The 22,738-nt window shown below is 37.5% G+C and overlaps 1 protein-coding gene across 1 annotated transcript; it reads right to left on the reverse strand.

Moving 5' to 3' along the window:
• Positions 1 to 15,697: 15,697 nt before the first annotated feature.
• Positions 15,698 to 20,679, reverse strand: LOC144658371 (uncharacterized). The gene is made up of 3 exons (XM_078518795.1): positions 20,597 to 20,679; positions 17,106 to 17,408; positions 15,698 to 15,839 (listed from the first exon to the last, which is right to left on the reverse strand). The coding sequence occupies exons 1-3, from the start codon at positions 20,649 to 20,651 to the stop codon at positions 15,826 to 15,828; spliced, it is 372 nt and encodes a 123-aa protein (XP_078374921.1). The 5' UTR covers positions 20,652 to 20,679; the 3' UTR covers positions 15,698 to 15,825.
• Between the last annotated feature and the right edge of the window lie 2,059 nt (positions 20,680 to 22,738).

Raw genomic sequence — 22,738 nt, forward strand, 5'->3', positions numbered from 1 at the left:
ACCCTGGGAGAATTTACGATGTCAAATTCCCGTGGGTTGCCCGCCCCCCCATCCTGGGGCAAACCATTGATAGGTGCATAAGTTCGATGAAAATTTTGTTCGACGTGATACCCCGCCACGTTTGTAAACTTGTTTCAAATCACAAATTATCTACTATAATTAAAACGTCTTCTGTTGTATGATTCAAAGAAAGAGAACGGGAAGCTTAGACACAGGCCGAAACCAAATGACATAAGCTTATTATAAGCTTACTTATTGATGTCAAGTAAATAAAGAATTTAACCAAAGCTCATCGTACCTGCGATAGACGGGTAGAAGGGAACCACTTGGAAATTCAAGTATACTCTGGTATATTCAAAGATCCTATTACAAAGTTTTCTCAACCTTTAGTGAAGGAAAAGAGCGATTACACAGATCAACAGCGATCGCTCAACGAAAAGGAATACAAAAGAAAAGCGGCCATTGAAAAACACTGGAGCCCAGTCTGCTATTGACGACCTAAACGGCGAGGCGGCGAAGGAGACTAAGTATTAGTTCTAAAGATAAGGATCAAGGACTGGACTTGCTGGACGCGAACAGAAGATCAAAAATGAACTCCTCAAAGAACAAAATATGATAATAAGGAGTAGTGGTGGTAGTGGGGGGAGGGGGAGGGGGGAGTAGGATAGGGGGAGACAGAACACAATACAGAAATAGAACAATATCCAAGAAACCTAAGAAATTATTCACATTTTATTAAATGTCTGATAAAATCAGTTTAACACTGATGACATTTGTAAGGGTGTGCACCATTGATGCATGCACATTATATCAATCAATCAATCAATCGATCGATCGATCAATCAGTCAGCCAGTCCATCAGCCAATCAATCAATCAAATAATCCCAAGGGGGGGCACTCCCTTTAATGGCCTATACGGGGTGGCTCCACCCGAAAGGGGTACCATTTTCAGGCTTCAGGAATAAAAAAGGATAGGGATTTCACAAGTTTAGGTATATGAAAGGGTATGGAAATCTGTCATTTAGGTATTAATTAAAAGGGCCTTTAATTAAAATATTTCCAACAGAGGCAATTTATGACTGTATTACTTTTTAGTTTATTAAGTGCTACATGAAAATGACAAGAAAACGTCATGGTATAAGTCTGTGCCATGTCTTTTAGGTATATGAAAGGGGTACCTATTTTCAGCAAAAAGTAGAGGAAATGGGTACAATTTCTGTCAAAGTGGTATATAAAGGGGTAAGGGGTTAGAGCTCGGGGTGGAGCCTCCCCGTAAAACTTATTTGAGCTCCCCATCCCCCCAGGCAAATTATCAGTCAAGCTAGCAATCAGTTAATCGAACAAGCAAGCAAACAATCATAGAAGATTTGAATTGTTGTTAAAGGGCTGAAGCTATGAAAAAGGTAAACTAGGAAAATTTTCTTTTTCACGAAGTTCCAGAGGCATTACCAGATTCTTCAGTCTTAATGTAGCACACCTTGTCCAAATAATATGAGCTAGAAGCAAGTCAACACCTTAAATTCATAAAACTGCTGTTGCAATATTAAATAGCCGAAAAACCAAAACTCAGTAAAAAGCAAACTTTAACAATGCAAAATACTTCCTTTTATTATCCAACGTAACTCTGCTTAATAGAGTACAAGTAACACACGAAAACGAGTATAAATATCTCATGATATTTGTACTCACCTTGTTCCCCCCCCCCCGATCACGCAAAATATTAAAAAAAAAATGTGGCAAGTTAGCATTTATTAAAGGGAAGAAAAACATTGGATAATAACTCACCTATTAGACATTTTTGGTGTGTAATGTCACTGTACATTTTTACTCCTCATGACATATTTATTTTGACTCGCCCTTCGGGCTCACCAAAATACTGTATGTCTCATAAAAATACACAGGTATACTACACATAAATTAAAATGTCTACCGGTAATACAATAATTATATTTATTGCTTTTAAACAGCCAGAAATACAGATATATGAGCTCGTAAATATTAACAAACAAGAGTAACTAGAATAAATTAAACATTCTGGCAACCTGTCCTCAAACAAACAGAGAATGGTAAGCCCATATCATGGCCACTGCTAAAGCCACACATTGAGAGTAAGTTTACTTCTGAGTTCATATGTGTCGGTGAAAATATATGAGACAATGACAAATGCCATATTTATACCTAATCCTACTTTTTTGGTAAGCTTCAGTGGCATCGGTAACTCTCAGGTGAATTTGGTCAAGCAAGGGTTCCTTTTTTGGTAAAATGCATTCGAGCAAAAATATTCATGCATGACAAAACCAAATGAACCTGATAGGTAGCCACTGTGTATCACCCTATACAGTGGTCCCTTGTTTCATTTTTTAAAAAAAAAAAAAACACGCTACATGGAAGAGGGCCGGTGACATGAATAACGTTTCATTCTTGTTTGATTCTTTTAATGTCACTAAGAAGTTCAGCGATACTGTAGTGATCACCACACTCCTTGTTCGCAAATTGCTTATCTGCATCCTGTGTTGCTTTATGTTGTTTTACACTTGCAGCATGTACTGGTATGTTGAACTCGACATCATGGTTGAATTTAGACGGCTTCTTTCCTGTACAGTGAAATCTTGTGTGTTGCCTTAGATGTCCTGCTCGAGTAAAACCCTTGTCGCACCCACTGCATTTGAATGGCTTCTCTCCTGTGTGTGTTCGTTTATGACGCTTAAGAGTTCCTTCCTGTGTAAAACACATTCCACACTGATTACACTGAAAAGGCTTCTCTCCTGTATGTTATCTCACATGTCGTTTCAATTTCCCTTCCTGGCTAAAACACATTCCACACTGATCACACTGATAAGGTTTCTCTCCTGTATGCAATCTCGCATGTTGCCTCAGATGCGATGCCTCAACAAACTGCTTGCCGCAATCAGTGCATTTAAAATTCTCTTCTGTATGACATTTGACATGTCGCTTTAGATATTTTGCTGTTTTAAAACATTTGCCACAATGGTTGCATGGAAAACGCTTCTCTCCTACGTGTGTCTTCTTATGTATCTTTAACATTCTTGTGTGGGTGAATACTTGCCACACTGGGTTCATCAAGAAAGGTTTTTTTCTTTGGGTAAATGCTCTCCACACTGGTTGCATTGAAATGACTTCTCCTATGTTGGGCTTTCTTGTGTCGCATCACCTGCAGTGGGTAAAACAATTGGCACAATGGTTTTATTATAACGTTTTCTCCGATTTAAAGAAACTAATTTGTATGGTTCCTGTTCCTCCATTTCCCCACTTTAACTGAACTACTGTCCCTACACCTTGTGTAATTTGCAGCAGGAATCACATTCACAATGATGTCCTCTGACCTTCAAACAAAAAAAATAACCTGCTTAAGTTAATACAAATTATTTTTTTTTAATTTGAATTTGGTTAGGCATTCCACGTGAACAAGATACAGCTGCAGAGGATTTCAGCTCTTGAAAGCAATGGTCTTGCAGATAAGCTACACCCATAATTTTGAGCCCAAAATTTTAGCATAAAGGTGCGGCTTATTTTGCAAATAAAACTGGGCCTTTATAAGTTTAATTTTACAGCCCACTGGTGACTTGTTGATGTTACTGGGTTATCATCATCATTGTCACCATCATTGTCATTATTTTCATGATCATGATTATTATTTTACTCATACTCTGCCCAGATGTCCTTGGTAAATAGACCTGGAAGGGCATCAAGTTCATGGCAAGGGACCGCCAGATGTGGAGGGAGCACGTTGCTGCCTACATGCCACCTAGGCGTAAAAGGCATGAATAGTGCTTTTTACGTACGCTAATTGGATAACGGAGGTGTACTATTCATTAAAGTACTATTCACCGGGTGTTACTAAACTGTGGATTTGCGGACCGCGGAACCTCCGGAACCTGCGGAACTTGCGGAACCTGCGGAACCCATAATTTTATGCTAATAAAAATAAAATAACGAAAACTAAAAAAATATATAAATAAACTAAAAAATCTCTAACACTACATACTGGCAAATTCGTTTACGAGTATAAAGAAGAATTTGTTAAAAAAAAAACTAGAAATAATTGGCGCAATTTACCGCGGAATATGCGCGATCAACTGGAACGTGTCACATGACGCCGTTGCAAATTTCCCTTTCGTAAACGGTCGTTGCCATTTGAAACGGTCGATGCCATTTCTCAGAACGGTCGTTGCCATTTGAAACGGTCGATGCCATTTATACTTTGGACCAAATCGCATGAAAGGATCTTTCAAACTTCTTGAGAGTATCAGATGTTTGTTTAGAAATGTCAAGCGATTCCAAAAATTATTTTGGTTTTCTAGTTGACGAAATATCCGAGCTTCGGTATACCATAAGATCGCTATGTTCTCGACACTTGTAAAAAATTGGGCTCAGCCCGGAAGTAAGAAATATTGAAACAGAAAACTGAGGAAAACTTCACGCAAACGATGAATGAATGAATATCTCCATTTACTTTAGTAACCTAATGAGAATATTCTATGCCTGTTTAGAAATGCCAAGCGATTCTAAAAATTATTTTGGTTTCAAAGTGGACGAATTCTTCGAGCTTGTGCACACTATTAATCGCTACGTTCTCGACATTCGGCATGCCGGTATGCACAAGCTCGAAGAATTCGCCCTGAATTTGTCCACTTCGAAACCAAAATAATTTTAAGAATCGCTTGGCATTTCTAAACAGGCATAGAATATTGTCATTAGGTTACTAAAGTAAATGCAGATATTCATTCATTCATTCGTTTGCGTGAGGTTTTCTGCAGTTTTCTGTTTCAATATTTCTCACTTCCGGGCTGAGCCCAATTTTTTACAAGTGTTGAGAACATAGCGATCTTATGGTATACCGAAGCTCGGATATTTCGTCAACTAGAAAACCAAAATAATTTTTGGAATCGCTTGACATTTCTAAACAAACATCTGATACTCTCAAGAAGTTTGAAAGATCCTTTCATATGATTTGGTCCAAAGTATAAATGGCATCGACCTTTCAAATGGCAACGACCGTTTACGAAAGGGAAATTTGCAACGGCGTCATGTGACTTGATATCACGTGACTCGGTCCAGTTGATCGCGCATATTCCACGGTAAATTGCGAATTTGCCAGTAGTGTTAGAGATTTTTTAGTTTATTTATATATTTTTTTAGTTTTCGTTATTTTATTTTTATTAGCATAAAATTATGGGTTCCGCAGGTTCCGCAAGTTCCGCAGGTTCCGGAGGTTCCGCGGTCCGCAAATCCTCAGTTTAGTAACACCCCTATTCACCTCCGAGCAACAAAAGAGAAACAAACTGCCTTCTCGTGTGGTGTTTTTTTTTTACAGAAAGTGATGTTTTGGTATGCTGGTTATTCAACTTGTGTGGTATATACTAAAGCAATTATTCACCTCAGTGTCGGTGAATACATGTACAGTATGTGGTCCTTGGTCCGCGAATAAAAGTGATAAACTTGAATATCTTACCTGAATCAAAACGTTATCGGCTGAAATTTTCCCTGAAGATAGCTTTTATGATTCTCGAGTTAATTCCAGAGTGGCAACTTTCCTTATGAAGTATTTTTCTTGTAATTCGAAAAAAGGTGATTGTGTTCGCGGGCCCTTGGTCCGCGGTTGTGGTCCTTTATCCGCGAGTCACGTAAACAAAGTGAAAATTACTGTAAATAGCAATAATTTTCAAAAAAGTTGCAATGTTTTAGCAATATTTAAGTTATTCTTTTCTATTTTTGACATTTTTAAGCTTCAGTCTTGCTGGAAGTCGTTGTTAGGTGCGAGTATAAAACAACCAGTATATTCTTCAGATTTCTTTCAGACCGAAGTCTCCAACGAAACCCGCGTCTTAATTTCCTCTCTTAATAACTCTCCAATTTAATTTTGAAACATTTGAAGCGCGAATAAATGCCGTAGCACCAACGTGTGCACCCAGTACTTAAGAGCGAATTTTTCCCGTGACCGAGTGAGAGGTGGTACAAAATTTTAAACAAGCCTACCCTCAATTTTTTTTCAGAGATACCTTATGGTGAGTCGATCAACGTGTTATGATTTTTTCTTTAAGAGCTATCTTTGTTTGGCAGAAAAAAAATTAAAACTGTCACGCCCGCCGACTGCCATGAAATGGTCGAATTTCATACCACGATTAAGAGCATAAGAGTGATGCTGCTCACAAGCGCAAAATAAAGCAGACTTCTCTCGATTTTGTGTATTTGTTAAGGAGGCATTTACAAATGATTTGAGTCTAAGAACAGTATTACAAAGATCGATTTGAATATTTTAGAGCCTGTTTAAAAATTACAAAAATTTGATTGCTTTAAAATCTCATTTTGGAGCATTTTTTCAAAGAACTCTTTTCCTATGCGGTATAACTCAGAATCACTTAAGACTTGGGTTTTAATAAGCGGAAATGATGTTCTTTTTAATGGTATAAAAATCAGCCTAGGGCTTTTAAGTGCTACGAAGAACTTCCCCTTTTAATTTGGACGAAATCACAACACCGACTTGTCAACAACCGCAAATAATCGAATAAGGCTCGAATTACGCTTTCCCTTCTCAAAGCCAAAATTCCAACAAAATCTTATTAGTAAACACCCTATTTGATCCAAAACTCAATATTTTGCTTACCTGGCGTAACAATTTGTTGAAGATTGATTTGTATCCTACTTTTGTTTCAAATACGTTTATACCAGCACTCGAACGGTGTTGACCAAATCACAGTATTCAGAATTCTCGAGAATTTCAAATCAGCAATAACTTTGCCAGAAGGTCCTTGAAAAAAAAAACACCGCATTCCGGTCTTCACAGTTCCAACCACATTTAGTGAAAACGGCCAATTCATAGAAGAAGCTTGCTTCACAGTTTAAAAACCGCGTTTTGGCCGTTGTTTTTGCAGAAGATCATTAGAGCGAAAATATCTGTCACGCAATGATATGTCACTTGAGGGGAGGTTACCCATTGAATTAAATTTGGTGGGCTATGTACTTTGAGAAATACCGTAAACTTTCGGTTATAATCCCTGGATTTATACAACTTCGTAAGTGGTTTTGGTGGGGCTTAATATAAACGTAATGGCACATAAACGGGGTAATAAAAAGTCTAAAAACCCTTTTAAAAAAGTCACGGTATATGTAGATGAAAGTACGTTTTCACGTTAAAAAAAAAACACATAAAGATACTATAGAAAAAAATTATTAAACCTGAAACGGGGAAGGTCGCTGAGTAACTGTTGCCGTTGTTGTTGCATTTTTTACGGAGTACTGCAGCTTTATTTTTGGTTGTTTTGTTTTTTCGAAGTAACTTTTATTATTTTATTTTTTGGTTTTATTTTGGGGAGGGGTTTTAACGTCAAGGTTTGGCACGGATTAAAGAAAGGGGTCACATATTTTTTGTTTTAACAAAGTGGAAATAGCATTTTTAAATATCAGAGATTCTATTTACAAATCAGAAAGGAAAAATAAACTAGATTAGGTGTAGCTCTAACAATATTTCCAAAGCAAACAAGAACTGATGATTTATTTTGTTGATTCGTGCTTTTAATGAGTAGAGAATTTTACAGAGTATAGAATGGAAATCAATTACTCTTTTCAAAGATTAGTTGGGGGATACTGCTCCCAAGATAAGCGAAGTCGAGCTGCGGAAAGAAGTTCTGTTATACTCCCTCTGCGTTCATATCATTTTAGCGCGGTATCAATCTTCAATGTACCTTTGAATATTTCGGACATTACTATCTGCCCAGCTCATCGGTCCTCTCTGGGCAATGGATGGAGAAGAGGTTCGCAACGGTGCCGCGTTCCCGCAGAATTATCGAGGCATGCCAAAGAAAGGAAATCACGCAAGTCTGACCGCGGAATCAACACGAAACGAAACGAACGGGGATGCTCGTCAGAAATTTTGAAAAGAACCCCTAAAAGAGAACAATCTGGGTGTGGCTCTAGCTTTTCTTGACCCCTAGACGCCTCAAAAAAACTAAAAATAGAATTGCTATTTGTATATTTCTGCGTGTATAACCCTGAACGAGACCATTTTGGCTAAAAATAGTGCTATTTTTTCGCGGAAGACCCAAAGTGAGACCAAATATCAAAAATTTACACCCCCGTCACTTTCATATGCGAGTCCCCACCGGGGATCAACAAAGCACTTTTGAGAACGATCCTTCGACGTACGGGCATATTTGTCCCTGCTGGGTCTGGTAAGTCTTTGCGATTTTTGTTAATTTTCTATAGAAAGTATAGTCGAACCTCGATTATCCAGATTTCCGATTGTCCGGAATTCCAATTTTTCATGAATATTATATTCAAGACCAAACTCTTTCAAAATTTAAATGCCACTTTCTTCCTCCAGAAACTATGTAATTATAATCGGAATCGTAAATTACCCAATAAGTGAAGCTTCGAAGGATAGAAACTGTGACGCCTCGAGTGCGCTATGTTCATGAATGAGCGTTATCGTCATCGAATTCGAGCTAGAAGGGGTTTATTGTAAGTCAGTTCTCTGTCCGTTTAATATTGTGGTTATATAAAATGCGATATGATTAAGTTTAAAAAGGAGAAACCTAACACAGTGTGATTTGTTCTTTTTCTCTGTTTTAGTCTGATAAATTCTGGCAACGGTGGTGACGGATATATATAAAATCGAGCTTAGCGCCGTCTGATAACAAATGTCGATTATGTAACGTTTTCCTGACGTAATAATATGCTGAAACAGAAGCACCGCATTCGAGTGAATGCTAGCCTGCGCGGCAGGCGTAAAAAGGGGAGGGAAAAAGACGGGGAAGAGGGAACGCCTGCCTTAAGAACCCCCTACGTTTTTTCCCTCTTTCTCTCCCTCTTCCCAGCTCCCCCTCCCCCCCCCCTTTCCGACGCCTGCTATGCAGGCCTATGTGAATGCAGTCGAACATTATCGCGATCCCGTTAAAAGTGTGCGGGACGTTCCTAGTGATATCGTACTGATAAGTTGATCACCCCCCAAAGTAAAATGAATAAAAGTAAAAACGTTTATGACAGACTCCTCTGTGTATTGGAAGCGGGAAGGGTGAACTCCCATATTATGGTTAAGTTACGGATTTTGGTCACACATATAGGGTGTTCAGGACGTGGCAGGCTGCCTGTCAGTTTAACCAAAAAGGTTCCGTTTTGAGCTGCACTTAAAGTAAAACATACTCTCGTGATTTGTTGGCAGTCTTCAGACAGGAGCCCATCAACTGGAGCCTTCATCTCCCATACTAACCCTTGGAGTCAACCCTTTCCCGTATTAATTTATTTTTAGAACTAATCTCCCGGGGTCTCTCGCGGGAGATTTCGCACCTCAGTCAATCATTTGTCGCATTCCGCTGTGGTCACGCAAGCTGTGTCATCTAAAACAATGGCGCAACGAGAAGGGAAGACTGCAGAATGTTGTTTCTTGTCGTCCTCTAAATTCAGTATATCTTCGAACGAAGACATCAAGTAATGCTATGACTAAAAAAAACTGCGGGATTTTGTACAGGTCTGTCAAAAAAGTAAGAGCGATTGTTCGAATCGAAAGGCGCCGAGAACGATCTCGCAACTGCGAAATTACGAATATATTTTGAAAAGAGGATGGATAGGCGCAACAGATCGGTCAATATTATTTGCCGTGTAATTCTTCCGATAAGAAGGCATTTTGATAAAAGCTTGATCGATTCTAATCGTTGTTGTGAACAATAAATTTTACTCAGGGTTGTAAACATTCACACCAAACGAACGTATCAATGGTATAAATTTATAAACAAGGTACGCACTTTGGCCTGTACCAACACATTGCAAATCAAATTCTACAAGGCAATCAAAACTCTGAGTGACAATAATTCAGACAAGCGCTAGCTTGTGAAAGCTTAGGGTTGACAGGTTTGGTCCTTCGTGGCGAAGGCACTGGACAAACATTAGAATAAAAATCTAAACAGCCGTTCCGGCTAAACGACTCGTTCGGCTTTAGAATTCTCCAGATAGTACAGGCATAGAGTTCTCTTTGGAAACATACAAAGCGAAAGAAATGTACGGGGATTGAAATAAGCGGATCACACGGTCTCTAACCGAAGAGAGATGTAACATTCAGGCCGTTGGCCTGTACTCGTATAATTTTAAAATTGTAAGATGCGCAATATCTCACCTCTGCAACAGCGACTCAACGATCTCTGCTATAATTCCGGTTGCTGAACTTTAAAAGAAACAAACACATATCATTTTCCTGAGGTTTTATTCGAAGCATGATGATCTTATATTGGCTGGATCTTGGAGCATACGGATAGTCAAAATTTGCATCGAAGTCATCACGTTTACACTGTTCGTCGCCGTATCAAAGAACACGCGTTCGCCACAGCTCGGCCCATATTAAATTTTTTCTGCTTTCGTTCAAGAATAGATCTTACAAATCCAGCGTCAAATCTCACAGTACTGTTTACGTCTAACACTGCATGTAATAAGTCCGTGCAAACCAGAAATCGGTAAGATTCAAACAAGCAACTGAAGCAATTACATATTTCCGATCAACGCCATGACTAAACTGACTTCATTTTCATGGACAAAAAAGTGGTTTATTAATTAACTTTTAACCGTTTAATATTCATTCACGAGTAAACCAGGCTCTCTCGGCTGTAAAATCAGGAAAGAAGCAAAAATTATAAAGGAAAACGAACAGGGAATGTGCGTACGACATTGGCAGCCATTTTTTTTTTTACATCGTCGCCCTAGCTGCGCTGCATGTGGTCTGACCACAGGAGCAATGTTTTCGCGGGAAATGTCTTTCTAAAAATAAAAATATACGGGAAAGGGTTGACTCAAGGGTACAGCACGTATGGAGGCTCCAGTTGATGGGCTCCTGCTTCAGATCATTGATAAGACATAGAAATGGTATCCGGCTCCGGGGTCAAATCAAAAAGCTTTTACCACGCCCAGATGGGGTTCCGTATAATAGTATAATAATTTTAACAGGAATAAAAAGCCTGTACAAATTACCGTACCGTTGGTGCTAGATGTAGTGCTTTTTCAAGTCTGTACATCTTGATTATTTTGTATTGAATAAATAAAAGGGAAAATGGAGTTCAAAAAGCGTTTTTTTTTTTTATGACTGAGTGAGAGGTTGCACATGTGGACGAACAAGAGAGCATGAGAAAACTTTTTTAAAAAACGTGAATTCGAGTTATCGGGAGTCGACTGTATCTAAATGGCAGTTGAAAAATGCAGACTTTGTAGGGAGCCCCCTGTACAGTACCCACCTTCCCCCCCCCCCGGGAGTTCGTGACTCATTGCGTGACAAATACGAGGGTTCACGAGCAATGACATGTAACCGTTCTTTGAATTCCACAACATCTCATTTGAGGCTTAAAACGTCGTTAAGTGAATCTGTTCATCGTGTTATCAAGTCCCTTGCACGAATGGCTGTATGGAACCTGAAATGTGGTTAAAATTGTCAAGAAATACCATGTTTACGAGGGCCTTTGCTAATAGCGACTGATTGTATCATAAGCAACATGGCCGCTTGCCCGTGCAATTTGCCGACAAAAGAATGTCAAGAATGGGGAAAAACAATGTTTTACCACTGCTTTTGCAAGGTAAGAGTAAAATATTAATAAATAAACTCGTGTGTAGCTAAATGATAAGATTGTGTTCGAATTTTGGCTATATTAAGAGAAAGTGTACTGCGTAATTCGATTATTTACTTTGTTTACATAAGTCACTGTCGAGCGATTTCTTCGAAGTAGGACGGTCTATTTCTTGGATAAAATCAAAAGCCCAGAGCAAATTTTTATATAATTAAAAAGTACATCATTTCTACTTATCTAAGCCAAAGTTTCAGGCGAATCCGAGTTATACCGCATAGGAAAAGTACTTCGTGAAAAACGTCTCCAAAATGAAATCTGTAAACAATGAGAAAATGGTGATTTTTAAACGCCTACCTGGATTTCATAGTTCAGTTGATTATCCTTATTTTAGACTCATAACATTCGTCAATGCCTCCTGTACAAATATACAAACTTGAGAAAGGTCATCTTCAATTTACGCTTTTGATGAGCCAAGTTCTTGTGACCATGTTCGTCGCTCTTGTTTCGGCCATTTTATGTCGCCGGGCACTCGTTACAGTGTCTGAATATTTTCTCGAAAATTAAAATAGATTTAAACGAAAAAAATACACCACGTTTATCGACTTACCATAAGGTATCTCTGAGCCAAAAATGAAGGTAGATGACTTTGGAAGTTTGTACCGCATATTTTTGTTTTCACGCGGTCTACAAAAAAATTCGCTCTTAATATTTTTCTGAATGATCGTTGTTTTAGAACATATTTTTAATTCACAGTCAAAGGTCACGGACCAAGGACCCATATGCGAAAATTGTTTATAACTTTTGTTAGTCGCTAAACCGAAAATTTGTAACTCTGCAGCAAATTTCTTCGCAGATTCTGAAATCTATTGATCTATTAACCTGTTCTCCAAAAAAACAAGTTATCCCGTTGCGTTTTATCTATGCACTAGCTTAGTAAACGCGACCATGTAATTCACGGACCCGCGAAAAGTTGAAATTTCAAGAAAGGCAAATTTACCTGTCTGTTGACAAGCGTGAATTTCGCATCGTAACTGACAGTAAAAAAGCTGAAAATTTAACATACCAAAGAAGAATAGTCAAAGAATCATTGGAAACATTCATTTTTTACCGAAGTTTAGATATCGAGGAAATATTAAATCATATTCGAAAAAGTCGCGGACCAAGGACCACATACTCACTGATACTATAGTGGTGGATATTTACCAAAACCCTTGCTTATTGAACAATGGCATGGGTTAACTGCTGCAGTCAAATAAACACCCGCTTTCACCATTACGTTGCTAGGCTTTAAATAAATGGGTCGGTCGGGCAATGGGAAATAAACAAAACAGGCTGTAAAACCTATCGACACGGTCACCAGTGCCTCAATGCTTTCATTTCTGCAATAGACGGGTAGAAGGAAACCACTTGGTAGTTCAAATTTACTGTAGTATATTTAAAGATCCGATTTTAAAGTTTCCTTACCTTTAGTGAAGGAAAAAAGCTAATACACAGAGCTGTCGGCGAGTGAGCAACAAAGCGGCCATATTGAAAACCACTGGAGCCCAGTCTGCTCTTGACGACCAAACTGTGAGGCGGTGAAGGAGACTGGAGCTTACTTCTTACGACAATGAACAAGGACTGGACTTGCTGGTCGCGAACGAGAGATCAAGAATAATGATCGACGTTGTGATCCATGGATTTTGCTTATGACAAATTTACAGCAAGGCGCTCAAAAGTGTGACCACTTTTAATTTATTCACATTCTTTCGTGCAGATTTAATCCAATCAGAAGGCAACTGCAAGCTATCTACGGCTTTTGTTTGGTTTAATTCTGCACGAAAGAATGTGAATAAATTAAAAGTGGTCACACTTTTGGGCGCCTTTCGGCGCTTTGCTGTAAGTTGTATACTTATTTTTTTTAATTTACGTTTCGTAACCGAAACGTTTACCTTATTATAGGCATATAACAAGGCATTTAAACAACGCGAACAAAATTTACGCGTAATAAAATTTACGCGAATTTAGGAAAAGTTCTGATCAAATGTAAAAAAGTTAACATACATAAAATTAACGCGAATTTTTGAAATTCGCGTTAATAACATGTATCGTTAATTTCCTATAACAAGGTAATTCTTGGTTTTCACGTGACGTCATCAAAATTCTAAAACCCAGAATCGCAAGACCCCTGAGTTTTTATGCTTGATAGCATTCGCGGTCTTTAAGATATAGAATTTTGGACTCCAACATGGCGTTTCCATACTGTGCTCTCTAAATTTGCGTGAAACATTTTGACGGATAACTTGAGTACGTAATAACGTACAGACCTGAGACAATTAGTTTTTATTGTAGCTTTCTACAACTCGTAATATTCTTGATTTTTTTTACTCAAAAAACTGCAGGATCATGCTAGGTTGCTCTAAAGGTAAAAGAAGCCCGAGATGATTGCCCGAAATACCATAGAGAAACGACAAAGGATCGTGGAAAATACTACGCAACTCGCAAAATATCCGCGCGTATTATATGTTAAACCATCGAATAAGGTGTATTTATTAAAAACTAGCAATGGTGGGGTCAATGGTATATTGCAATTCCTGCGTTTTGATTGGTTAACAGGCAATGGTATATGAGCTCATAAACCATTGACCACAAATTTTGTAGCCGACACGCGTCAACGAAAATAGCTGGCGAGCTCAAATATTGTAATTCTTATTCCACTCGCACTCGCGCTTGTTGGATATGAGATCGTTATAACCAACTCGGCGCAACGCGCCTCGTTGACTATCGTCACTATCTACCATCTCATATCCAACGCGCGCTCGTGGAATAATTGTTAAGTATACCACTCGAAAGCATTGCATAACTAGTGTGTATTTTTATTTTTTCCCAGGTAGATGGGCCTATATATTCGCAGTATATGTATGCAGTATATTCGGTATTTTAAAGGTGATTGTGTGGTTCCAAAAAATGTCCATACTCTCCTCTAAGGTCAAAAACTTTAAGGAAATGTGTGAAGGTCAATTGGAATTTCTAGAAGGGTGGGTGGTCTCAGGAAAAATTCCCTTCCATGTTGGAGGTATGGAAAGAAGGCAAAATCTGGTCAGCTCCGGTTAGCGATTTACCGACTTCTAGTTGAAACATTGCCAAAACAGCTCCAATTTCGCAGAGGTTTGTTTATTTGTATCAAATATTGTCCTACCTGTATTTATTTTTGCTGGTTTTCCTTTCTTTTTTAAGATAAATCATATGCAAAAAACTTGGTTTCTCCTGGCAGTGTCTTTAGGAGCGTTTTAATAAAATAAAAACAAAAGAAACCATTTGCTTGTCAGAACAACGAAACCAACAAGGCTCAGCTTGTTTCATTTTTTTTGGCGAATCAGAGTTGTTTGGGTAATGTTCAATTTTAGCCAAAAATCGCTACCACCCTTTTCCCGCCCAAAGCGAAGAGAATCAAGAGTGAAGTTCTAGTTTATATCTCTCCGCTGACTTGAATGCGTCGTTTGCCCATATTGAATTGTGTTCCGTTAAACTAAACTCGGCGTCTGAATGATTTCAGCCGATCTAAATTAATTTGGGTCGGTCCAAAATCAAATTCGGATTCGGCTCATGTGAAGTACGGTGTCTGAACTGGGCCTGAGTGAGCATTTCTTTCACATGATTAAAGAGAATGGCAACGCAGCCTGATATTATAGGCATAACTGATCAATCATAGTAATTGTGCTTGCAAGGGCGGAACAGATACGAAGAAAAGGTAATCCCAGAGAAAAGGATTTCGTAAAGTAGTGGGCGAAAACTGCCAACTCTTAGACAATATTAGCGACCTTCACATTGGACTACGAGTACGAGATTGAGTACCAGTACGAGTTTTCAAACCAAATTCGTGTGCCTCCTATAATCACATATCACATCAATCCTATCCCTAACGTTTATTTATGTGTTAGTCAGCAACAGGGAAGAGTTAGAGTTTGGGGGATATAATTGTGTCGAAATTCCAAATACGTACTCGTACTCGTAATCAAATCTGAAGGTCGCTAATGGCATTCTCCTGACAATGATAACCCAAGAAGGTCAGATTTCGACGTTATGGATTCCGAACTTCATGCCGAGCTCTTTTGTTTCCAATCAACTTTAAGAATTCACACTGCACACAATTGTTCGATTTTCTTTGATTTATTTTATCGCAGCATCCAGTGACAACTAGGCTTGGATCACCACTACTTAATTAGAATATGTCGTGCTGCTCGCCTTATTTTCTCCAGCATATAGGCTAATCACAGTGGGTCACCGTTCACACAGACCCGCCTGAAACAAACAGGAACAAGAACTAATTGATTTTAGGGCCTGTTTACAAGCAGGAAGGGTAACCCTAGTGCTAGGATTACCCTAGCAAGAGGGTTAGAAGATAGCCCGGGTTTACAAGCAAAAATTCGCAAGTCATCCCGGGACGAAAACTCTCATGTAAAGAGGCCCTTAGTTATCAAACTGTCACGGAATGACATGCTATTATTCTAGTCTGGTTCCGCTATCGATCGTAGTTAATTTTAAAAGCAAAACCATTTTAAAGTCAATGCCCATACCGGTTAATTTAATACCTAAACGTGGTGTATTTAAAGTATAAACATAAACGCTACTTACCCGAGAAAAACAAGTATGCTTAAGGAGGTTCGATGAAGTTTTTTAAGCCGAAGGGTGGTTGTTTTGAAAATTAAAATTATCTAGGAAGCCAATGTTCGATTTTTGCCAAAATACACCATAATAATCAAATATGGCCAAATTTTAATTTTTTGTCCGTCATTTTGTCACAAAGGTTACCATAGCAACCATTGACGTTTTCTTTTGTTCTCAAACAAGCTTGATTTTCTCGAAATCTAGATTGACTCTTGGCATTCATTTTTTGATATGTTCAAGTATAGCAGATTGACTACCTGTACACAAAATTTTAGGAAAATCTGTAAGAGCTTTTTAGAGTAAATCAAGAATGAAGTTTTTGGTATTTTCGTATAATTTCCTACAATCGGCAGTCGATATATTTTAACAAATTAAAGCAAAAAGTCTTTCGCTTAAGTTAATGGTCTTTGATGGTGTAAGAATTTATATTTCAGTGAGAGTAACTGTGCTCAAATAATACGAAACAATTTTAAAGCGCCTATTTTACAGTAAAACGAGGTTTTTCTGAAAATTTCATTCTTGATTTACTTGAAAACACTCTTACAGATTTTTCTAAAATTTCGTCAACAGTTAGTCAATCTACTAAACTTTAACATATCAAAAAATAAACACCAAGAGTCAGTCTAGATTTCGAGAAAATCAAGCTTGTTTGAGAACAAAAGAAAACGTCAATCGTTGCTATGGTAACCTTTGTGACTAAGTGACGGGTAAAAAATTAAAATTTGGTCATATTTGATCATTATTGTGTATTTTGGCAAAAATCGAACGTTGGCCTCCTAGATAATAATTTTAATTTTTAAAACAACCACCCTTCAGCTAAAAAAACTACATCGAGCCTCCTTAAGTAACAAAAGTAATAAATAAGTTTTCGAGTTTCGGTCTAACTGTTAATTAGCTCACCTGACTGAAGCACCATGTAGCCATAGGACTGTGGCCAGCGAATAGTTTGGCATCCAGCTGTTGCTTTGCAGTTATACTTTCCAGCATCACCGACAACTAGGTTCATCAGTGTGAAAACTTGTCCATTTAAAATTAGTTTATTTGGTTCAACAGTTCTCTCAGACCAAGTTATGAAATTTTTGCTGTACAAGAGGGAGACTGTAGCATTTGGATCATCAGTTGTGCAGTTTATATCCGTATTCAAGCCCAGGAAGCCATGCAAGATAATGGGTGGTGGGTTGAGAAATTTCAGCGCCCCAGCACCTGCAGTCAACAAACATTGATGAGTAGAAAAACAGTAAGAAACTACAATGTAACTAATGAGGGAGTTACTTCACGGGAATGGGGACATACTTCAGGTATAGAACACAAAAGAGGACTCATTGTTAAGCCATGCATTGTTTTGTGAAGCATCGTATTTTGGTCAGTATTGTTTGTTTGTTACGTCATTTGTCTGTTACACAAAGTAAATGCCCAGGAATGACTCCATCCAAGGAAAATAAATAATTATGAATTGCACCTTTACAACAAAGTTTTGCCTCACAATATATTTCTAGAGCAACCTTGATTAACAGTACAAACGTTTACTAAATGATAAGCTGTTGTGATTAAAGTGCTACTATGGTGAAAATCGCGTCTTTCCTATCTAAGTCGTTAAAAAACATTAATAAGTACTCTGTATGACAAGAATCAAAGTCTCTTAGAGATACCGACTTTTTTGCATGAAGTATGAGTCGAAGGTTTATCCTGTGCATTGTTCTTCGAACTTATCATTACAGTTGCTTTGAAGTTTAGTTTAACAATTTCCTATCTTCGCGGAGGAAATGCAGCCATATAATTTTGTCAAAAATGGCTCGTCCGCGCCTCAACATTACACAAATAAACAGTGCAAATTTCACCGAGATCTGACAATTCTGTACTTTAAAATTGCATGGACCTTTCGAGGCAGTCGATTACGGTAGCGAAATTAGCAAATGAAACAGCAAAATATGCGTTCGACGCTTTGTTTTTGCGACGCCATATTTGAATTGTTATAGGTAGACCGCTGTTCAATGTGTTCAAGGCCGTATCGTTGCGATTGCTCCAAGAAAAAGCACGAAAAAATACGGATATTTCTGACTACTGTTGGAGAAAACATAGCTTCCCACGCAGTCGTGCGTAAACAAATCGATACACTTATGCTACGTTTTTTCTGGGCTCTGCGAGGATCGGATATCAAGACAGCTTCTTCGCCTTCTTCGTGAATTAAACAAAAGCCATATATACAGTGAATGCTTTCGAATTATATTTGAAGATGAAATACGAAAGAATTTTGCTGTCTTTGACTAAAATTCCACTCGAACTGCGTAGATACGATTGCATGTTGTAAAGCCGATTCATGCAACATTGCTATAAACGCGAGGTCACATCGACTCGGATTGCAAAGCGCTAATCATCAACATTGCAAAATGGCGCTTGTAGCAACCAAATTTGGCCAATTTTTAACCGCTTCTAAGCTAAAAGAAGCCCCCATCTCTTGCATTTGTTTTAACTTCAATAATATCTTTGAAAAGAGCGATTTTTTTTGCTATAGTTTATTTTTGACGTTTGTAATTTTAAACGATGTAAGTGCTAGTGATTACTTATTCGTGTTTTAGCGTTAGTCACGCAATCCATTGTTAGTGCGACGCTTTTTATAGATCGCCTTTCAGACACACGTGCGTTGAGATAAGAAAGCTGACATGTCACTTTTAAAAATGTTATATAACGTTTGTAAATTTGACACAAGTCAAGTTTTTTTTCTACGAGATCGCAAGTGATCACCCAAAGCGGAAAGTAATCCCTCGAGAAATTAAAATATTCCCTTGAGAAATTAAAACAGTCCCTTGAGACTGTGGTTCGAGATTGCCCAAATTAACCGCTATTCTCCTTCCTTTTGCTTGTAAACAAGCAAAAAAGTCGAAAAAATGATGTTTACTGTTTTTAAATATCTCTTTTCATTCCAGAGATGTTCAAGTTTTTAAAATATGTAAATTTGCCATGCGATGACGTCATAGACTCAACCAAATTTTGATCAAATATGATTACAGAGATATTTCAACTAATTTGTATCGAAAATAATTGCTTCTTTATAATAACACTCTGCTAGTTGTGTTCCACAATATGAACTTAACAATTTGATTACCATGGCAACATACTGGGTTCCAGACCCATGATGCTAAAGTTTTTCCTGACCAATTTTCGCAGTCCATTTCGATATTTGCCAATGATACCTTATATGCATGTTCTGGCAAAGCATATAAATGGTTTCATTTTTCCAGACTTAAAATTTCTAAAATAGATTGATTGGGACTAGAAAAGAGTGAGTTGCCATGGGAACATAATTTTATTATAACTATAAGTGCGTCACCTGCAGATCTATTAGTCTGCCAAGTTTCACTGGTCTCTGCAGCAAATTGACCAAAACAAATTGGTTGAGGAGATGACGTCATCAGTCCCCCTAATTTGCATATTTTACGAATTTTGTTTAGGATTTTGAGTTGGATTTCGAGTTAGGATTTCGAGTTGGATTTTCGAGTTGGATTTCAAGTTAGGATTTCGAGTTGGATTTCGAGTTGGATTTCGAGTTAGGATTTCAAGTTCGAGCTGTGAATTCATAACGACTGTATTTTTTGAATTCATCTGATCCTAACTATGCTATTTATACAATCATTATTCACTAACATTGGTTCTTAGGTTTAAAAAACGTAAGCTGCAGTTGGATAACAGTTTTAATCACCCACAAGGCGTCAGCTACTTTTATTTACGTTAAGTTTTTGACAAATTTCCTCGGAAAAACATGTGACCCCTAGTGAGACGTCATCGCTTCTGCATGTATTGCATGCCATTTATTTACTGTGCGGTGATGTGCCTTTCTAGCCAAAGAACGGAAAGAAGTGGTCAAACATTAACCGCCCGGTTTTAAACTGCTTGAAGTTTCTTGTTTGCTTATTGGTGAGCTACCATTTTGCCTTATGTGTTTTGGATTTTTTATGTTCCTCAACTGAAATTAACAAAAAGGAAAACTGGTAGAGCTCGGAAGCTTACTTTTCTATAAACATCTTCAGCTTGGAGATCTGGTTAATTGAAAAGAGGCGGTCTGGTCATTCATAAGAGATTTATGAGTACCAGAAGAGAACTAATTAAAGATATATAACTTTGAGGGCAGACACTCAAAGCCAATAAAGCAACATCGTCTTTGGTAAAAGCTTTTGTTTTGTGAAGTCATAAAGATGTTTGGACAGAGATCATTTTAAAGCTTAGATCTAAAACGAAAAAAATTGTCTTATCGATGATCGTTCATTTCTATTTTTATGAATTTTGAATGATTGAGAGGCACGGTCTTATGGTAAATTCTGCCTACAACTTACATCAACTGCAACGATCTTGAAGAGCGTTAACACTTAACTTGATAAGAAAAAAAAATTACGTACCTTGGGACAGTGCGAGAAATGCTGCCAGAATTACCACGACCGGGGAAAGCTTCATCTTCGGAAAACAGTAGTTTCAACTGCAAAAGACTTTTCCGATGTAGCACATTTATTCACATTTACGTTTATCACCTGAAGGTGTTTAAATAATAATTATCGGAACACTAAAAGCAATGGTCCATCTTCCTTTCTGAGTCGGTTAGATCCTGATTAACCTGAGTCTTTCAGATGGCAAACCCATCAAATTTTGATTACTTTTCGATCTATGTTTGCTCAAGTAACACGCAATCTTTCGAGACATTATAACTGTAGATTTTCTATCTTTTTCCATGTTCTTAAAGGACGTTACCTTAGTTGATAAGAAAAGACTTCCTGGAAGAGTACAAGGAATGCTGTCAGAATTAACATAACCAGGGAAAGCTTTATCTTTGGAACATCAACAGTTTGAATCGTAAAGCAATGTTCGTGTGTAGCACATTATACTAAGGTGCTTATACAACAATTATGGAAACACTAAAAGCAATGGTTCATCTTTCTTTCTCAGTCGGTTAGACTTATTAGCTTCTGTCGTACAGATGTCAGTATCAAACAAAACTGGGATTTTTTTGGCAAACCCATTAGATTTTAAAAGGTTACTTTATAATTTTGTTTGCTTAAGTTGCACGCAACATTTCGAGACATGATAACTGCTGATTTTTTATCTTTTTTCTATGTTCTTGAAGGGTGTTTTAAACGCCTTAGCTGATAAGAAGAAACGTTTTTTTGGGAGAGTGCTAGGAATGCTGTCAAAATAAGCACTATCGGGGAAAGCTTCATATTTGGGAAAGCAGTTGTATTAACTGTAAAGCAATGTTCGTGTGAGGCACATTTATAAAAAGTATTTATTGTTATCACCTGTAAGGTGCTTAAATTATGGAAGCACTCTAAGTAATGGCGCAACTTCCTTTCTCAGTCGGTTAGATTTGTTAACTTCTGTCTTTCAGATGTTAGTATCAAACAAAACTAGGATTTTTTTTGACAAACCCTTCAGATTTTAAAAGGTTACTTTTTAATAGGTTTGCTTATAAGTTACACGCAACTTCCCGAAACAATATAACTAGAGATTTTTTATCTTCTTCACTACGTTCATAAAGGACGTAAACATCTTAGCTGATAAGAAAAAAACTTTATTGAGAGAGCGCTAGGAATGGTGTTAGAATTAACACGACCTGGGAAAGTTTCATATTTGGAACAGCAGAAGTTTATTTGTAAAGTAATTTTCCTATATTGCAGATTTATACACATTCACGTTTATCACCTTTAAGGTACTTAAAAGACAATTAACGCGTTCCAAACTAAAATGTGGCGTTCCAATTTAGAAAAATTCCGCTCAAAGTTACCATAACCTGCTGAAATAATTTGTTATTCCGAACGACATGGCCTTATTGCACTGAGGAAAATTGTCATTCCGTCAAGTACAGGGGTTTAAGACATAACTTTTTCCCTATTCCGACAAATCGCCACGTTACCTTTTGTACCTCTCAAGACCTCAATAACTTTTTGAGAATTTTTGACACCACTCAAGAGCTCACTAAAAATTTTCAGAAATTCTGAAAAATACTTAGGCCTTCAAAATTTTTGACTCTCCTCAAGAGCTCACAAAAATTCAGAAATTCTGAATTTTTGACTCCTCAAGACCTTACTTAAAAAATCAGAAATTCTGAATTTTTGACTCCTCAAGACCTCACCAAAAAAATCAGAAATTCTGAAAAAGACTTAAACTTTCAGAATGTTTGACACTCCTCAAAAGCTAACTGAAAAATTCAGAATTTCTGAAAAAAATTAAGCTTTCATAATTTTAAACACTTCTGAAGAGCTCACTAAAAAATTTAGAAATTCTGAAAAAAAAACTTTAGCTTTCAGAATTTGTAACACTCCTCAATAGCTCACTAAAAAAATCATACATTCTGTTACAGAATTTCTGACACCCTTGAGGACCTCAAAAGAGTTTCAAAAATTCTGATGCCCCCAAAATTAAATTTAAATTTTGTGAAGCCAGGAGGAGATCTACATGTACATTCAATAGAACAAACACTCTATAATTTAAAAAAGATAAATAATATTTACCTCAACCCAACCCTTCAAATAAAAGAACAGGCTTGTAGA

This window comes from Oculina patagonica, chromosome 6 (genome assembly GCF_052425735.1).
Source record: "Oculina patagonica isolate OP01 chromosome 6, crgOcupat, whole genome shotgun sequence".
Classification (NCBI taxonomy): Eukaryota; Metazoa; Cnidaria; class Anthozoa; order Scleractinia; family Oculinidae; genus Oculina; species Oculina patagonica.